Source organism: Plectropomus leopardus, chromosome 20, assembly GCF_008729295.1.
Source record: "Plectropomus leopardus isolate mb chromosome 20, YSFRI_Pleo_2.0, whole genome shotgun sequence".
NCBI classification, from domain to species: Eukaryota; Metazoa; Chordata; class Actinopteri; order Perciformes; family Serranidae; genus Plectropomus; species Plectropomus leopardus.
In genome coordinates this window covers 803,844-821,807 of record NC_056482.1, presented here as the reverse complement: position 1 = coordinate 821,807, position 17,964 = coordinate 803,844, and the positions used below count along the sequence as shown (strand labels likewise).

General features: G+C 37.2%; 2 protein-coding genes across 2 annotated transcripts in view; both read right to left on the bottom strand.

Annotated features, from left to right (window-relative positions):
• The window catches only part of scai (suppressor of cancer cell invasion), a 32,553-nt gene extending 27,826 nt beyond the window's left edge, over positions 1–4,727 (bottom strand). The window contains exons 1-2 of the mRNA XM_042509139.1: positions 4,455–4,727; positions 905–1,029 (exon numbers count right to left, since the gene is read on the bottom strand). Coding sequence (XP_042365073.1) covers positions 905–1,011 — 107 coding nt within the window. The 5' untranslated portion in view covers positions 1,012–1,029; positions 4,455–4,727. The remainder of the gene's footprint in view (positions 1–904; positions 1,030–4,454) is intronic.
• A 2,447-nt stretch (positions 4,728–7,174) lies between these two features.
• On the bottom strand, positions 7,175–13,942 carry ppp6c (protein phosphatase 6, catalytic subunit). The gene is made up of 7 exons (XM_042509317.1): positions 13,786–13,942; positions 11,753–11,848; positions 11,303–11,368; positions 9,343–9,484; positions 9,163–9,242; positions 8,283–8,492; positions 7,175–8,194 (listed from the first exon to the last, which is right to left on the bottom strand). The coding sequence occupies exons 1-7, from the start codon at positions 13,858–13,860 to the stop codon at positions 7,946–7,948; spliced, it is 918 nt and encodes a 305-aa protein (XP_042365251.1). The 5' UTR covers positions 13,861–13,942; the 3' UTR covers positions 7,175–7,945.
• Between the last annotated feature and the right edge of the window lie 4,022 nt (positions 13,943–17,964).

The following is a 17,964-nucleotide window of genomic DNA, read 5'->3' as shown; positions in this document are numbered from 1 at the left end:
CCCTTAGGGACTGTGTCATTTTTATTATTCTGTAATTTTGGCTGTGTTCATGCATATGGCATTCATTTTGCCAAGATTGTGTATTTTTGTTTAATCTGTGAATTTCCAGCTCAGCTCCTACATTAAGTTTAAATTACACCGTGGAAACTAAATTGTTACATTCAGACTGTTGAGTGCAAAAAATGCTCCACTGAAACTCATTCAAAGTGACATTTTATAAATACGTGCTATTTCCACTAGGTGCACTGTCACAATCAATGTTGCTGCTAATCACTGACATATCCCAGGCAGTGATCAGCAAAAAAAAAAAATCTACTTAGCATGTAGTATATTGAAAATAATTCATTTTTGGGTTTTTTTTCCCATCTAAAAACATAGTCGCATCATGAAAAAAAGGCACTTTAAGGGTTAAAATTTTAAAAAATGAATGACATTTTGATATTTATGATTAGGACTGATGTTGATTAAAAAAAACAAACTCGATGAAAGTAGAAAATCATATGAAAGTAGATTATTTTTAAAGCTTGATTTAGAAAAGCTTATTTTATGCACATAGCTACGAGTGTGTGTAATATTAAAGCGGACCCCTTTGTATTGGTGCCAAGACGGATCTGGTGTATGGTTAGGTTTATTTTTTAAAGTGAACGTTACCTGTTAGATTGTGACAGGACACACTCCATTCACCCACATGGAAGTCACTCTATTCTGCACACCAAACCACCACCCTGACCTGCACACTCTCACAAAAATGCCACGCTATTTTCACATTGACACTGAACGAACATCATCGAGTATGAACGTGCTTCCTTTGTATTTCCTACAACTAGCTGCTCACTACAAGTCAATGCTTATTTACAAAATGCAATCCAGCAGACAGAAGAGAACAGAGTGAGTAAAAACTGACCTTAGCCCATTGAATAGTTGTTTGGACTTGTCCAGGAGATAGCAGAAATCTGTGACAGTCTTCCTTTCGCCTAATGGAATATCATCCTCAGTCTCAGCTCCAGTCATGACACTGACTTTTCACACCTGATTACAAACAAAAAGAAACACTGTATATGAACTGAGGATAGGTAGTACATGAAAAATACTGGTTAGTTAGGAGCAGCTAAAAAATACCGGAAGCAGGGTCAACTTTAGAGGGGTGTCTTTTGCGTGCATGTATATGATATTATTTCTGTTCTCCCCTAACTGTAACCCTTTTCTTTGAAACCAGAGCAAATTATTTAGATTTCTTTCAAAAACATGGGAAGAAAGCAATGAACAATCAGAGAAGAAATGACCCCAAAAATTAGCAAGAAATAAGTTTTTAAAAAGTGCAAGAAAATTATCTGAAAGTTTGTACAAAAATTAATGAATAACTAAATAACTTCATGAATAAATAATAATAATAATAATAATAATAATAATAATAACAATAACAATAACAATACAGGTGATACATCAACAAATGACTGAATTTGAATGAGTATTTCAGCATAAAATAATATTACAAAAATAATGAGTAATTTTGTAACATAATAACAGTTTCCCCCTAACTTTTTAAAAATTCTTTCACCTAAACATTATTCCTTAGCTTTAAAAAATAATAATTTTCTAAATCGACTAATTTATTGATGGGACAGATTGAAATCCGTGAAATATTTTCTAACAAGTTGCTCATTGCCTCTTTCCCATAATTTTTGAAAAAAAGAAATTACTCCAATATCCTCAGGGTTCAAAGACTGAAATACTCGTCAAAGGTATCCAAAATGATCAGGAAAATTATGTTGTTCCAGGTTTTAAAGGTTTAAAATGAAATTATTTTGAACACAGGTGATACATCACCAAATGACTGAATTTGAATGAGTATTTCAGCATAAAGTATTTTTGTATAAAGATTAATTTTGATACGAAGCATTTTGATTTAATGCTTTGATGTCACTGTTTTCTTTCCCTATGAATGATTTTTCTACATATTTTATATGTTATTTGTTGAATGTCCATTGTTATACCGCCCTGAGTGGTTTAGATGGTTAACCCAACCAGCCACCATACAGCTTGTCAGCCTATTGGTGTGCACTGTGTATGAACATAGGTGTGGTTTCATCTTTTCAAACATTTTGATCTGATGAAGATCCAAGTAGGATGAAAACATTGTCTTGATTAAACTTGTGTGGAGTAAGTGTGTGGGTGTTACCTTTTTCTTGATGTACACTGTCAGTTGATCGCCTTCTCTACTACATGACGTGCATATAATTACTCGCTCTTACCTCTTAAACCAAAGTACCACTGGTACCAATTCAAATTTGTGATTTGTTAATACATCAAACAGACAAAAGGTGCACTGCAACCAGCAACATGAACCTACTGCGATATAACATGCTGATATCCAAACTTCCACCAAACAGGCATTGCTAGTTGCAGATATCCGAGTGTCTTACTGGTTGCCCCACTTAAATATGAATAGAAGTAAGAAACTATGGAGGAAACACGTCACATGGTCACCTTTTCTAGGTTGACTTGGGCTGTCCCAGATTTCACTCTCACAGTGGCTGCAACCTCCACTTTGCTAAGATAGATGTGCAATCAGGTCAAGGCAGCACACAGTCAGGTCATAGCGTTCAGCTACGGTTGAGCCTTATTTAAATAATGTGCTGCCAGTCAAACGTTTATTAGGAAATGACTATAGCTGCATGTGTCTGTGTGTGTCTACATATGATGAAGGGAAGCTGTGAATGTAGCCAGAGAAAGTTAGCAGGTTAGCTGCTGCAGGGAATCTTCTCTAAACAATGCTCTACTCTGAAGCCTTCAGCCTACATATGATATCATTAACCCCTTAAGACCTGTGCAAATTGACTTGATTTCTCTTTTTTTGCCTTTATTAGATGGGACAGAAGATTGCTAACGTGAAAGGGGGAGCGAGAGGGGATGACATGCAGCAAAGGACCATGAGCTGGAATCGCACCCACAGCCGCTGCGGCAAGGACACTGCCTTCATATATAGGTTGCCTGCTTTATCCACTGAGCCACCTCTTTCAAAAACATGGTAAGCAATGAGCGCCTTAAGAGGAAATGACCCCAAAATTAAACATGGATTAGTTTTCAGTTTTTTTTAATTACCTGATTTTTTTTTTCTATCCCCAAAACAAAGAAAAACAGAAAAGTTAAAAAAAACCACACACACACAAATAAACAATGAAATTAATTGAAAAATGACTGAGAAATGACTTAAAAATAAGAATTCTGTAACAACATTTTAAATATACAATTTTCATGATAATAAATATAGTTTTCTGGGATTTTTTCCCTAACTTTTTGACAATAATCTCCTAGATCTACTGGTTTCTGTGAAGAGCAAATTGACTTAATTTCTTTAAAAAAAAATGGCAATAGAGCAATGAGGAACTTAAGGAGAAATGACCCCAAAACTTAAAAGAAATAAGTAAAAAAACATTACTTGAAAATTCGCAATAAAGAAATACATAAATAAAATAAAATCCCCCCTCCAATAAACAAAAACAGAAAGGTTAAAAAACAACACACACATACACACACACACAATATGCAAGGAAATTATTTGAAAAAATGGCTTAAAATGTATAATAAAATTAATAATTCTGTAAAATGGTCTTAAATATACAATTTTGATGATTATAAATATAGTTTTCTGCAATTTTTTCCTCAAGTTTAAAAACAATAGTTTTCTAAACCTACTAGTTTCTTTGTGAGAGGTGTCTGAAGGCAGCACAAGAAAAGCGATGTCTGTCTAGGTGTCAAAGGGTTAAGTAAGGGTCCTAAACACTTGCGTGGCTTCAGTGTCCCTCAGTAACAAACATTAAAAACTATTTGTGGTCATTTTGCTCTAAACTGACTGAATGTGCTGACATTTGTCTTTAGACATCGCAGAGCTCTCAGTCAGTTACGTAGAAAGGTCTCTCCAGCGGGAAAATGACGGGACGTTTGCCACCACAATGGTTGCAGAAAAACCCGTTACACTGAGCCTTTGACGACAAGACAAAATAAATGCATAAAACCTGTGACTGAAACGGGTTTGAGAAACAGCACTTCATTACAAACATGCACAGAAATCACCAGAAAACAACCAGCGTGTGCATTGTTCCTCAAATATTAGCTACATTTAATATCGCTGGTTAGCTAACTCAGCTGTAATGCAAACTAACGTTGACAGCTATGAACTCGGTCAACATTAATCTACATAACTAGCTGCTAATGAGTGCAAGCTTATTTGGGCCGTAGCTGTAACATAACTGCTCTGTACCTGACGTTATTAGCCTTGTATCGTCGCCAGCATCGCCTAACTGAAGTGACCGCACGGCACAACATCTGGATATGAATGTCTAACAAAGATAAGCAGCGGGAGCTAACGTGTGTCCGTGAAGACAGGCAGGTCACACAGCCCGGCTGCAGAGGCTTTAACAGCCCCTGCTTGTGTAATTCCAATGTCTCCTTACCTCGCCAGCCGGCTAACGTTGATGAACAGGAGGAGCACAGTGATGCTTCTCAGAAATCAGTGCAGAAGCCACGACGAGCTGTGGAGGTGAAGCGCGCCTTTCCTCGCATCTCACTGTGTGTTAAAGACACTGGACCACTGTCCACCGAGCCGTGTCCCCCCGCAGCGTGGACCCGACTGCTGTTCGCTCTATCCTAAACGCCAGCGGACTCTGTGGGAGAGGATGTTGTCCTGTGACAGGTCAGTCAGAGACAGGAGGCAGGGCGAGGACAGCCGCTGGCTCCGCTCCACTATGACTGGCTAGCTACTTCCGGGGCAACGTTTTCAAAATAAAAAGCCTCACCGCAAACAGAACGCCTACATACATAACAGGGGTCATGCCTTTTACAATATGGGAAACATGAAAAGATTGAGTTTTAATTACAATGTCCAGCTTTATTGGCAGTACAGTGCAGCAATCAAACATGAATACTTACAAAATTGAATCAAGATCAAATATATTCCTTTATGTGAGCAATTCATAAATTTTAATATTCATTCATACTTGGGGTCAATAGATTATCGGACCCGGCCGATATTTGGCGTTTTGCAGATTACCTGTATCGGCATTTTATTTTAATGATCGCCGATCAAATTAATTAATTAAGTGTCAGCACGAGAGAATATTTTACTCTGCAAAACCTCACGGAGGTATTTTTATTTTATTTTATTTTTTTTTTTTTACATTTTCTGACTTTAAAAAAAGAAGTTGCAAGGAACTTGCTGTATATGATGTTTAAAGTTTTGCGTTAGTGTCTGTTCCATTCCAAATTCTAAATATTGACAGAGAGAATTTTATTTTTTTTTTATTGTAAATGCATATCCGTTCAAAATATCAGTTATCAATCTCATTAACTAATACTAATCCATAATAATTGACCAATAAAACCAACACTTCAATTACAGTACTATTGGTTCTTTCCTTTTGCTCTGCTTTGTTCATGAAAGTCTGAGGAAGAGCTGAAGGAGGAGCTGTCTGATGAGGAGCACGAAGGAGGAGGAGCCTGGTGTGATGAGAGCATATAAATACGTGAGATCCTACTTATACATAAATCAGTTAAAACATTCAAACCACTGTTGGGTGAAGTGAATAGCATTGATCATCTTGTTACAATGCAATGTTTTGCTGGGAAACCTTGGGTGCTGACATTCATGCGGATGCCACCTGACATGCTCAACCCACCCAAACACTGTTGCAGAACCAAGTCAAGTCAAGGCAATTTTATTTATAAAGCCCATTATCACACATCTCAATTTACCTCAGAGGGCTTTACAGCATATGGCATCCCTCTACCCTTAGATCCTCACATCATCTGGGAAAAACTCCCAAAAAAAAAACTATTATGGGGGGAAAAATGGTAGAAACCTCTAGAGATCCAACTGAGAAGGGATCCCTCTTCCAGGATGGACAGCGGTGCAATATATGTCATAAATATAAATTAAATTACAGTAATTACATGATGGAAAGAGAAAGAGAGAGAGAGAAAGAGAGGGAGGAAGACAGAGGGAGAGAGATGCACAGCAATAATGGTAACAATAACATAACATATAACAATAGTGATAGGCACAATTAATAAATGCAATTTATGATAGCATGTGATGTTACATGCAAATTTCGGAAGTGTGGATAACAGTCCCATGTATATATTAATAGTGGAGGCATGAATAATAATAATGGCAGTAGAAGTTGGCGTCAAGCAGGATCACGGCATCAGTGCAACCAAGGCCCACGACACAGGCGCAGCCACAGACAGGACCACAGCGTCAGCACAACAAAGACCACGACCACCAAGGAGACCCCACTGTGGATTTGGGGCACCTCTGAGGTACCAGCATGTCCCATCAATACTTGATCAGATTTGGATCTGGGGACTTTGGAGGCCAAGTCAATGCCTTGAGCTTTTTGTCAAGTTCCTGTGGACATTCCTGAGAAGTTTTTCTGGTGTGGCATGGTGCACTGTCCTGCTCAGAGGGGTACTGCCCTCGGGGAGTGCTGTTGCCTCGAGGTTGCACAGGTCAAAACATGAACCATGCAGGCTGGAAAGAAAGGACAACCTCTGATGCACCGTGTGCACTGAAGCCACATCACAATGATCCTATCACAGGTGTGGACTTGAGTCAGAGTCAAGTTACAAATTTGGTGACTTTAGACTTGACATGAGAGAATGATAGAAAACTTGGATCTTGACTTAAACGCTAATGACTCGTAATTTCACTTAGACTTGAGCCTTTTTACTTAAAATACCTTTCCCCCAAGCCAAAAGATACACATGATGCAAAACTTCCAACTTGGTTCAGTGTTTGAAGTTACACAAAGAACAGGAAGTTGAGACAAAAACTAACATTGAGTAGCATGCTAATACTTCACAACAAACATTAGCTTAGCTAATTAATGTTTTAACACACCATTTAACAAATAGGTTTTAAAAAGTGTATATATATATAAACTTTATTATTGGCATTATTTTTGGTTGAGGAACCCATTATGACTTGTTTAGCACTCAAACCTCAAAGTTTAAGACTTGGGACTTAAGCGCAAAGACTTGAGACTTACTTTGTGACTTACAAAACAATGACTTGGTGATACCGCTAAAATCATATTGTTTTGGCTCATATTTCACAATGTTTAGGACTACATTATAACAATTTATTTGTAGTTGAAGTTACTACTTTTCACATGACTTAATGAATAATGTTTTATTGAAATTACAAAACAGGGGAACAATGTCAAATAGAACCAGTCTGCTACAAATACAACCACTGAGCTGAGCTATTCAAGGTAATGCACTGTAAATTTTGTTTTAAATTTAAATATTGCTTATAAAAGTCACTGTTGCAGCAGCAACTTATCACACTATCATAAAAATTGTGTAGTAGTAACAGATACTTAAGAACAAATTTATAAATGATGCTTAAAAAAAGAAACCCACACTTAAGGCAGAATGCTGTAGGGCTGGTGGCTCAGCAGCTGTTTATAGTCCGTGTTAGAACAGGAGCAAAGTTTATTTTCTGATTCCAGAAACTGACATCCTACAAGAAGAAAAGTAGTCCGGTCTATCAAAAGGCAACCATGACATTTAACTGATACAATGATAAATAAAATATATATATAACTTTATTTGAACACGTATTATTGGCAGTTACCACCAGCTTAATGGTATTTTGTTTCAATGGGATACATAACATCAAAATTAAACCATTAAAAATGTTCTGATTATTAAAATATGAATACATTTAAAAAGTATGAATTTCTCATTGGTGGTAGAGGAGGGTGTTTTTTCCTTTGTGACAGAACAAAGTGAACAAACAGACTGTAGCCTTGGAAGAAACCCTTTGCTAGAGATGCTGTGGACCTGAAACGGATGCTCCTTCCATGAATTTTATTAAATATATTTCTAAGTTTGACAGTTGAGCTCTCCAAAAAGGATGGTGAGAGATAACTAGCTTCTGTCATTAGAGGAAGTAGGGGGTGGTTGTTCTGGGAGGTATGACGCGCTCGGAGTCTGGGACGGCGCGGAACAGCTTGGGCTCCCGTCTGTTGACGTCCTTGAAGACCATGATGGAGGCGATGTTTCCGCAACGGTAGCAGTAGTTGGGCGCCGACCACACGGTCACCAGCTTCTCGTCAAACATGAACTTGTAGCCTTCATGAACCAGCTGATGTGCGCGGCAGATGAGCTTCAGGTTGTTGATGTGCACAAACTAAAACAAGATTTGAGCATTACTTTCATACAACTGGTGTTCCAGGTGTTTTGATGGATTAGTTCCAAATGTTGACAATACAACATACCTCATTAGTGACCTTGGAGCCAAAAAGCCAGCCTGCACCTCGTGGACTGATAGCCCAGGTGTCCACATCCTCTGGATCTGACCACACGAGGTCACAGAAGGCCCCCTTGTGGGGAATCTCCTGGTTGCGCTCAATGGTCCGGATCTGGTCCAAAGTCTTGATGTCTGGTGAAAGACCACCATGGACACACAGGACCTGCTCATCTATCAACTGAGGATAGACATTTAGAGATGGCATTAGAAAATCAGAAAATTCTGATAAAGTCACAGCAAACATGACTCATAATATAATCTTGATCAGCTTTGATGTCTGCAAAAATCTTAGTAGGTAAATTAGTGTACACCAGTTACATTCCAGAAGGTTCGCAAACCTCCCTGCTATTGAGTAATACACCTGGTAATTACAGATGTTCATCAGATGGGAATAAGCGCGCACACTTATGGCATTTATGTCTGCTGATGGTGTGTATTCCCTGTTGAGTTTCCAGAAATAAAAGCTTATACATGTAATGCTATGTGGCAGCTGAATGGTGAAATTGTCATCAGACCTTAACTTCAGCATGTGAATGCACCACCAGAAAGAAAAGCAGAGATTATTTTGCCATTTTAACACTATTAAAACTTCAAGTATGCTTAACTCAAATCAATGCAGACGTGTTTAATTATGACACATTTGATATGTTGGGCCAGTTTCAAATCTCCTTGGGCTGATTTTGATAATGTACTGAAATTAAGGAAAACCAGTGGGACCCTGGAAGGTAGGAAAAACATTTATTAAAATATGCACCTGTGGAGTTACACTTATAGCTTTACACACATCCATCCAAAAAGGCACAAGAAAATAATGTAACCAAATGTGAAAGAATCATGAATGAACTTACAGCCGCCACAGTCAGCATGTCAAACACTTTTGTGCAGTACCGCCAGGCATTTGCATTTCCATATTTTGTTTGGCACTCATCTAAAAATAATCAGAACATACACAACAACACTGTCTGATGAGCTTGTGAAACAGAAATCTTTTGCATATATAAAAGTAACCGTGAAGCCTGTGTGCTTACCATAAAAGCCATACACTTGGGTTATTTGTCTGCTCTCATGGTTTCCACGTAGAAGTGTGATACGATCCGGCCACTTTGCTTTTAAAGCTAGCAGATGTGTAAATGTCTCCAAACTATAATATCCTCTGTCTACAAAGTCTCCCTGCAGGAGGGAAAAAACCCATCAGTGAGTGCAAAACATTACAGAGACTCCATATATTCATTCAAACACAGTTGCTTCCAGGATACAGTGCGTCTTCGCATATGAAGAACCCAGGTACAGAAGAATTGCAGTTACTCTCAACCTGTTTGTTAACTTTGCTTCTTGCCAAGAAAATCACGCTCATTAAGGCATTATTAACTTATAATTACATCTGCAATACCATGAGGTGCGCAAAAAGTTTCTAAAGCCTCTGTATGTAGCTCAGTTATGGATTCAGCTACATTAAGTCATAGAAAGAAGGCTGACTAGTAGTAGAGATATTTGGGACAAACAAATCAGTGGATCTTGGTTCTTAAAAACTCTGCACACTTCATTTGGAAAGTTATTTTTAGGTATTAGCGTGTCTCTAGGGATGGCAGTGTTGGTCTGATGGTCAGCTAGTCTGTCTGTTGGTTGGTCCACCTCTGTTGTCCAGACTGAAATATCTCAACAACTATTGGATGGACAGCTATGATGTTTGGTACAGATATCCATGCAGCCTAAGGGATGAATCTTAATGGTTTTGGTGAGCCTTTCGGCTGTTCCTCTCACAGCCAACATGAGGCTGACATTTGTGGTTTTGAGTTGAATAACTAGACTACTGTTAGATGGATTGCCATGACGTTTGGCTAAGACATTCATGTTCTCCTTAGGTTGAAATCTAATAACTTGATCAAATTTTTAATTTGTCCGGTGCTCTGATTTATGACCAGATACCTGCAAAAACTAATTATATCACTCTCAGCCTCAGCTGCACATTTTTTACAGCAACTGGCTAATTTTAGCATGCAAACATACTATGCTATGCTATACTATGTTATACTATACTATACCTGCTGCATATGTTTTCCATGTTAAAGGGTTTTTTGGGAGTGATCCCCTTATCTAAATCAGTGGTCTAAGAACAAAGTGTTGTATAGATTATTGTACAAATCTTAAAGCCCCTTCATGCATTAATGATTTGTGTTACTGGGCTCTATACATAAAATTGACTTCACCATCATGCAGATGATTCTGCAATTTGCAATACACATTAAATTTGGTAATTAGGGGTCAACACATTATCGGCCTGGACAAATATTCGGGCTGATATTTGGCATTCTGCCGATTATCTGTATCAGCATTTCATTTTAACAATCGCCAATAAAATAATTAACTAATAAGTGCAAAATAAGTGTCAGCATGAGGGGACCTTTAACTTATTAAAACCTCAGGGAGCTATTTTTATTTTTTTTGTAATTTAAATTTTCACTTGACTTTATTAAAAGAAAAAAGTTGCTTGGAACTTGCTGTATATGATGTTGAAAGTTTAAGTTTTGATTAAACATTTGCTAAATGCATTCAAAGACTTGTATTGGAGTTTGTTGCATTCCAACTCAAGGATTCCAAGATTTTCATTTTTATTGTAAATACATATTAGTTCCAAATATCAGTTACTGCTCTCATTACTACAAATAATCGGTTTCGGCCCTGAAAAACCACTATGTCGAGTCGAAACCTTGTCATTATAACATACATGTATTTATTTCAAGGCAATCATCTCTGATATGTTACAATATCTACATGTATGATGTATTTAAATGAGGAAAATATACCTATGTATTTAGTATTTATTTATTTATTTATATGCTGCATCATGGGGAGAATTACCTCTTAAAATCTACACACAGACTGACTAAATCATTAGAAAAGGAAATAACATCCAGCCTCTCTGCATCATTGTGGTATTATTATTTCTTTTGCAGCTGAAAGTTAAATCAAGAAAATTTACTCACTTACCATGAAAATGTAATTTGTGTCTGGAACTTGGCCTCCAGTTCTGAAGAGCTCGCAAAGATCATAAAACTAAAGAGGGACATTAAAGAACAAAATTATTCTTGATTCACTGAAGAGAAATCCAAACAGACCATTACCCCTATGGAGAGATGTTTTAAAGCATAAAAAGTTTAGGAACTATTTGCTTAGGGTGACTGAAGGTATGACTGGTCTGGCCTCACTTTTTATTAATAATGCTGTGAAATTCATATTTCAGCTTATCTTTTTGCCTACTAATACAGTCAGTTGTGCATGCCCTTATGGCTCAAAACACATCTCTATAAACAAATTCAGTCTTTGGGCTGGATTTTCAGACATTTTTGAAGGACAAACTAAAATTTCCGAACATCTGGGGTTAATGTGTCATCCCTAGAGGGGTAAAAAGAAGGAAAAAAAGAAGTCAGTGAGACTTACCTGACCATGAATATCTCCACAAACAGTAACTGGAGTAGAGACTGGCTGAACATTTGATTCCTCCAGCAGTAAATCACAAACATAATCACATAATCTCTGAAAAAGTAAAACACAACAACAGTTAGTGGTCACGGTCATGCCGTCATAATAACAGCAAGACACAGTATGCTTACTGGTCAACTATTTCCATCCATGATAATAAATTAGAATAATTGGAGCTCTTGGAAGGGAAGAAAAACAAATACAATTTAGCTTTTCAATCTTAAAAACAGACGTGGATGCTGCAGGTGACAGTGGGTTTGTGTTTTTGTTGAGTAACAGAGCAGAGGTCATGAATGACGAGCCAGAAAAACCTGTTGACATGAGGTTTAAGTGATTGATAGATCATTTACCTAATATTCCTGAAACAGTTCTTTTCAAGGATTAAATTACCTCAAGACCAGCACCCACATAATGACTACACCATATGTGCATATATTTATTTGTACTTTTAAGAGTATCTGTATTTCACCTGAGTTTTTATATTTCTGTCAACTTTTACTTTTACTCCATTACATTATACCTTAGTATTTTTAGTTACTTACTACAAAATAGGCAAGGAAGGGACAGGAGAGCAGGGGACAAACAAACGAATAAAGGAATGGGCGGGAAAGAAAATCTGGATTTTTTTTTTAAAAATCCTTCAAGTTGTAAAAAAGACTTTTCTTCAGGTGTATGCATGATCCATTTTTAAGATGGTGTATGTTACAAAGAAATAAACTACACAGTTCTCTAATTTCTGACTGCTTGCTTTTACCTTAACATTTACTGTACTGTGACACTGTACTTTTACTTTTCATACTTATACATTTAATATCATAAAATTACTTATGATACTTAACTCTTTGAAACCTGAATCGATGTCAGTTTTAGTTTTCTCCATTCAGATGTCCTTTTTTTTAAAACATGAAAAAAGACAATGAGCAAAAAACTCAATGACACAACAAAATTGTTTATAGAAAGATAGCAAAAATTATTGGGAATTTTAAAAAAATATAGGAGAAATTAAACTTTTGTGCTAATTTTTGGGTCATTTCTTGTCAAGTTGCTCATTGCCTTCTTCCCATGTTTTAAAGAAATCAAGAAACTTAAGTACAGTAAATATCAAATACTTTAAGACTTTTACTCGAGTAACATTCTAATAAGGTACTTTAACTTCAACCAGAGTCATTTTATAGTAAGATATTTGTACTTTTACTGACGCATGACCTTCAGGTACTTCATTCAACACTGGGGCCAAACAGGATAAAAACAAGTAGCACAATAAGTAGAGCACAAACTAATTTACAGTAATATTGGAGAACAATCAAGTCAATAAAGTGGTCCTGCAATTAGTATTAATTTTACTATAGTGTGACAGATAAAACGCACCGGAGTGTATGATAAAAACATGAACGTATCATTGCTGATTGCTAAATAAACTGTTAGCGGACATGATCAGGTTGGAGAGAAGGATGAATAATTTTATCAGATTTAGCTCTGGAGATTTTTTGTAGCAGATTCTTGTTTCAAAAATAAATACTAACATTGCTGCGCCACTGGATCAGTGTTTTATATACGCTGACATTTTAAAAGTAACATTTGATCTAAGTACATATGGCGGGTCAAAACGACACACATCGCTGCTGAATTAGACTGCTTATGAATATTAATGTCGGTAAGCTGCTGTTTGGTTTGTGCTGCCGTGGTTCCCATTTTACGAATCTCACCATTTAGCTAGTAACTTAGCTAACGAAGCATTAAGCAGAACCGCTTCTTCTATGGCTTTCCTGGCCTGATTTTATTATCGTGTTCGTAAAGTAAAGATAATAATTATCCGTTACGCTGGTAAAATATGCTTTAAAATAACAACAATCCCGTAGACCTCCGAGTAACAGACCGGGCAGTTGAGACATTAGCCACGCTTCTTCAACAAACACCGTCTATTCGTCCCGTTAGCCTCCACTGATATTAACAAACCTTAGCTTACGTTCATTTCAGCCATTTAAACCCACCTTTAGATCATTTTCCGGAAGGTATTTGCAGTGTCTCGCTATTTCAACGTACTTATCAAGGTCTAAAGGCGCCATTATCAAAACGCTTCAAACCAGAAGATTGCTAAGACGGCTAGCTAGCTAGCAAGTTCCTTTTCTTCTTCCTCCTCACCGCTCCTTCATTTTCAGCTCTAATCACCGGCGTCAAGTCTTCAGTTAACCACATCCTGTATAAACCTTCAAAATAAAACTTTTTGTGAATGAGATAGTCTACTAGTGATGACGAACACTAAAATTAAATTACGTTTGCTATATAAAATGAATATTCAATTTATTTTCCTCACTTTTTCCATTTAAAAAACAATTGAAGAAAATACCAGCAGCTGTTTTAAAACCTTTATTTCGAAGGTATTGTTAAAGTGGTACAACCACCTGAAGTCAATTTAACGCTCTCTTCTATCGCGTTTGGTGCGTGGAGCAAATGTAACATCGCCCCCTGCTGATACAATAACTGTCTCCTCCACAACACATGCCTCCGGAAATGCATTTGTTTTTATAATTAATTTGTTATTTTGGTCCCTTTTTCTATGTAATATGTCATTTAGAACGGCCTACAACTGCTAATGCATTTTATCGTACATAAATGATGCATTAAACTTGTGGTTTAGAACACCAGGGCAAACCTGGGGCACAGAGCACAGGACAGAGCACTATTGCCACCAAGTGGTAGCGAAAAAGAACATCTTTCACTGTGACATAAAGCTCTTTCACAGTTGTATTAAAAAGTCAGAACAGATGTATAGATTTTTCTGCCCTTTGGACACCAAAATGATCTAGGAGACCCACCACCACCAAATGCATCTACTGATCCAAATATTCTTTTTCAATCATTATGGATGGATTATTGAATGGGCCTACCAGGCACACATACAGGGGCCCATAGTGTTTGGGACCCCTCTGACTGTCACCTGCAAATTGTCACTAAAAAATAACACATAGTTACCAGTGAGAGACAAAGTAACCACGAAGAAAAATAACATGACCGCAAAGGATCATAAAGGGACTTCAAAGAAATGTAGAACAGCTGCAAAGATACACAGAAAAACTACACGATTCAAAATGACTACAGAGAGACTACAGACATGCAAAGTAACTACAAAGAGACACAAAACAACCACTAAGAGACTGTGAATGGCCACAAAGAGACACAAAACAACTATAAGAGGTGCAAAATGACTAAATTGTATTCAAAATGACCACACAAAGATGAAAATCAACAGAATTCACACTAAATGACTACAAAGAGATGCAAAGCAACTACAAGGACATTCAAATTGACCACAAAATTATCAAAAAATTATAGAAAGCAACTACAAAGACACTAAAAATGACCACAAAGAGATGAAAAGAAACTACATACACTCTCAAAATGACCACACAGAGATGAAAAGCAAATACAACCACACTCAAAATGACTACAAGGAGATACAAAGTCACTACAAAAAGCAACTACAACGTGATTCAAAATGGCCAGAAAAAGACACAAAATGACCACAAATAGATAGCAACTACACACACAAAAAATGAAAACAAAGACACACAATGACCACAATGTGATAAAAAACACATCTACATGCACACTAAAAATGACTAAAACGAGATGTAAAGCAACTGCAACGTGATTAAAAATGACCACAAAGGCAGAACTATGACAAGCAAACTAAAAACAATTACAAAAGGAGCAAAACATCCTGAGAATACAGACACAAAACTACAGAGAAATGCAAAACAACAAGAGGAGGCTAAACAACTATAAAGTCTGTGTCTTGCTCCTGTGGAGGTCTTGCTTAAAATCTGCCCATGCCCATCATGTTCAACAGTGGACAAAACAATAGAAATACCTTTCAGTATAATACAAGAAAAACATCACAAATGAATCACGTCTATTGCACACAGTGCAACAAACACTGAATATTTTAAATTTAACTGAGGAATATTTTATTATTGGACTACTGCATGGACAGATTGTGCAGGTGTACATGTTAAAATGGCAACTTAGTATAATGTGTTTGTAAATATCAAGCAGTGTTAAAAATGCATGGTACAGTTTTATCTTGCTTTTGATAATTAGGATAAATTAGAGATTATTTTACTCTTAATTGTAAAAAAAACAAATAGAAATAATAACAATAATCAGTGTGACAAATGATTTGATTAGCATTACATAAGGGGAAAATAATGATGTTCTGGTTGATAAGCATGTGTTGAATATGAATCCTGTGTATGTTAATCTTTTAGGCTCAGATGTAGCTGCTGCCAAGTGAACCTGTCATCAACCTCCAACACCACCCAGTGATTATACACTCTGTCAGAGGAGTTTCCAAACCCAGACATCCAACTGTCAGTGCTCCATGCCGTGCATGATGAATTGTTTCTGTTGGCCATCATAATTTACCAGCCAGACATTTCTACTCTCGTCAGTCTGAAGCTGTCTCACACAAAGACTCTGCACTGTGTTGCCTTCCAGACAGAGCAACAGCTGCTCTGATTTTACTGCTCCGCAGCATAAAGCTCACCACACAGATAAACGGAAGTGTTAAAGACAGATGAGCAACGTGTTTTAAATATCACAAGAGGAGAGCTCGACAGGAGACAAAGGATCAATTGTTCCACACACAAGCTGTGGTTAACCTGCAGAAGTCAGTTTTATCATCAGATGGGTCTCTGAGTGATGAGCACAAATGGTTTGACTAACATACTGTGGGCATAATTAGAGGAATTCTTGTTCCTCTTTGCAAAAGTTGAGCTGGAGGAGACCTCCACATGTGTTTGTTCACAGAGCATCTGCTTACTGAAGGCTGACGGCAGAAGACTGAATCACCTTCTCCCTATCAGCTGAAATCCAAACTGAGAGTCCAGTTCTAAGCATAGGTACTGGGGGGGGGCAATGCCCCCCAAATGCTCCACCATCAAAGCTAATGCTACCTACAGTACTTAACGCTACCTACAGTACTTAACGCTACCTACGCTAAGTTTTCAGGCAATTTTTTTTGTAACTTTTTGCTAAAGTCTTGCTTATTTTGGCGCCATTTCTTCTGAAGTTGTTTGTTGCATTCTTAGCATGTTTTTGATAGAACTTAATTTGCTCCGGTTTCAAAGGACTAATCTACAAATGAATAATACAATGAGCAAAACTATATCTTGTTTGTAACGTGCATTTTTGATAATGGTTAAGACCAACTGTGGAAAACTGAGCTCAAATTACTGGAACCGAGAGACCTCGAGAAAGATGTGTTCAGGGGCCCACGTGGTCATCAGATCAAATACATGGAGAGAGTTAAGATGGAAATGTATTTTACGCCTCTTTAGATCACCTCATATAACATGTACATTGGATTTACTATGTCTGGTGTTTACTGAAGGGCATACAGAGAAGTGACAGCTGATTATGTGCATTCATTCTGGGCGTGTCAAGAGGTAAATAGTAAATGGGACAACATATATGTAAAGCTCGGGGATGTTTTTGGTAATGACTAACCCAGGGAAAGCATGGGAGCAATACTTGAAGTAATGCCAGAGCGTAGTGAGGGATGGGCACATACTCACCTTCTTCACATTCTGTTTACTGCAGCTATCAAATGTATCACTATTTTTTGGCTGGATCTGATCCCCATTTTCATGCAGTCTGGTTAAAAAAAACACATGACCTGTCTTGTAATAAGTAGGTAAGTAAGAATACCAACTAACTAAGGGTTACAAGTCTGAATGATTTATTTTTATTCTTGAAATTGTAGTTTGATAAGAATGCAGGTCAGGCTGACAGAAGCTTTGGCTTCTGCCTGAGCCTTTTCAGTCACTGACTGTTGATTTGGTTTACACAGTTTTCTATTATGTGTGTTGAAGTTAATATATTTTGTGTGTAATTAAAAAACACAGAACAGCTTGTCATACTCTCTACCACTCCCCATAAACGGCACCAAATAAATCATAAACCATTGTCATTAATGGTGGATAACTTGAATAGTGGACTCATGAATCCATAATCACAGATATCATATAGAGTATTTACAACTATTTTAATTTTAATGAAGAAAAACAAGAAATGCAACAGTGCATCTGCTCCTCGAAAGCCGTTCCACAGCTCCTGTGTGTTACTGCATTCACTTCCTCTACATTCATCTTATCTGCTTTGAAAGACAG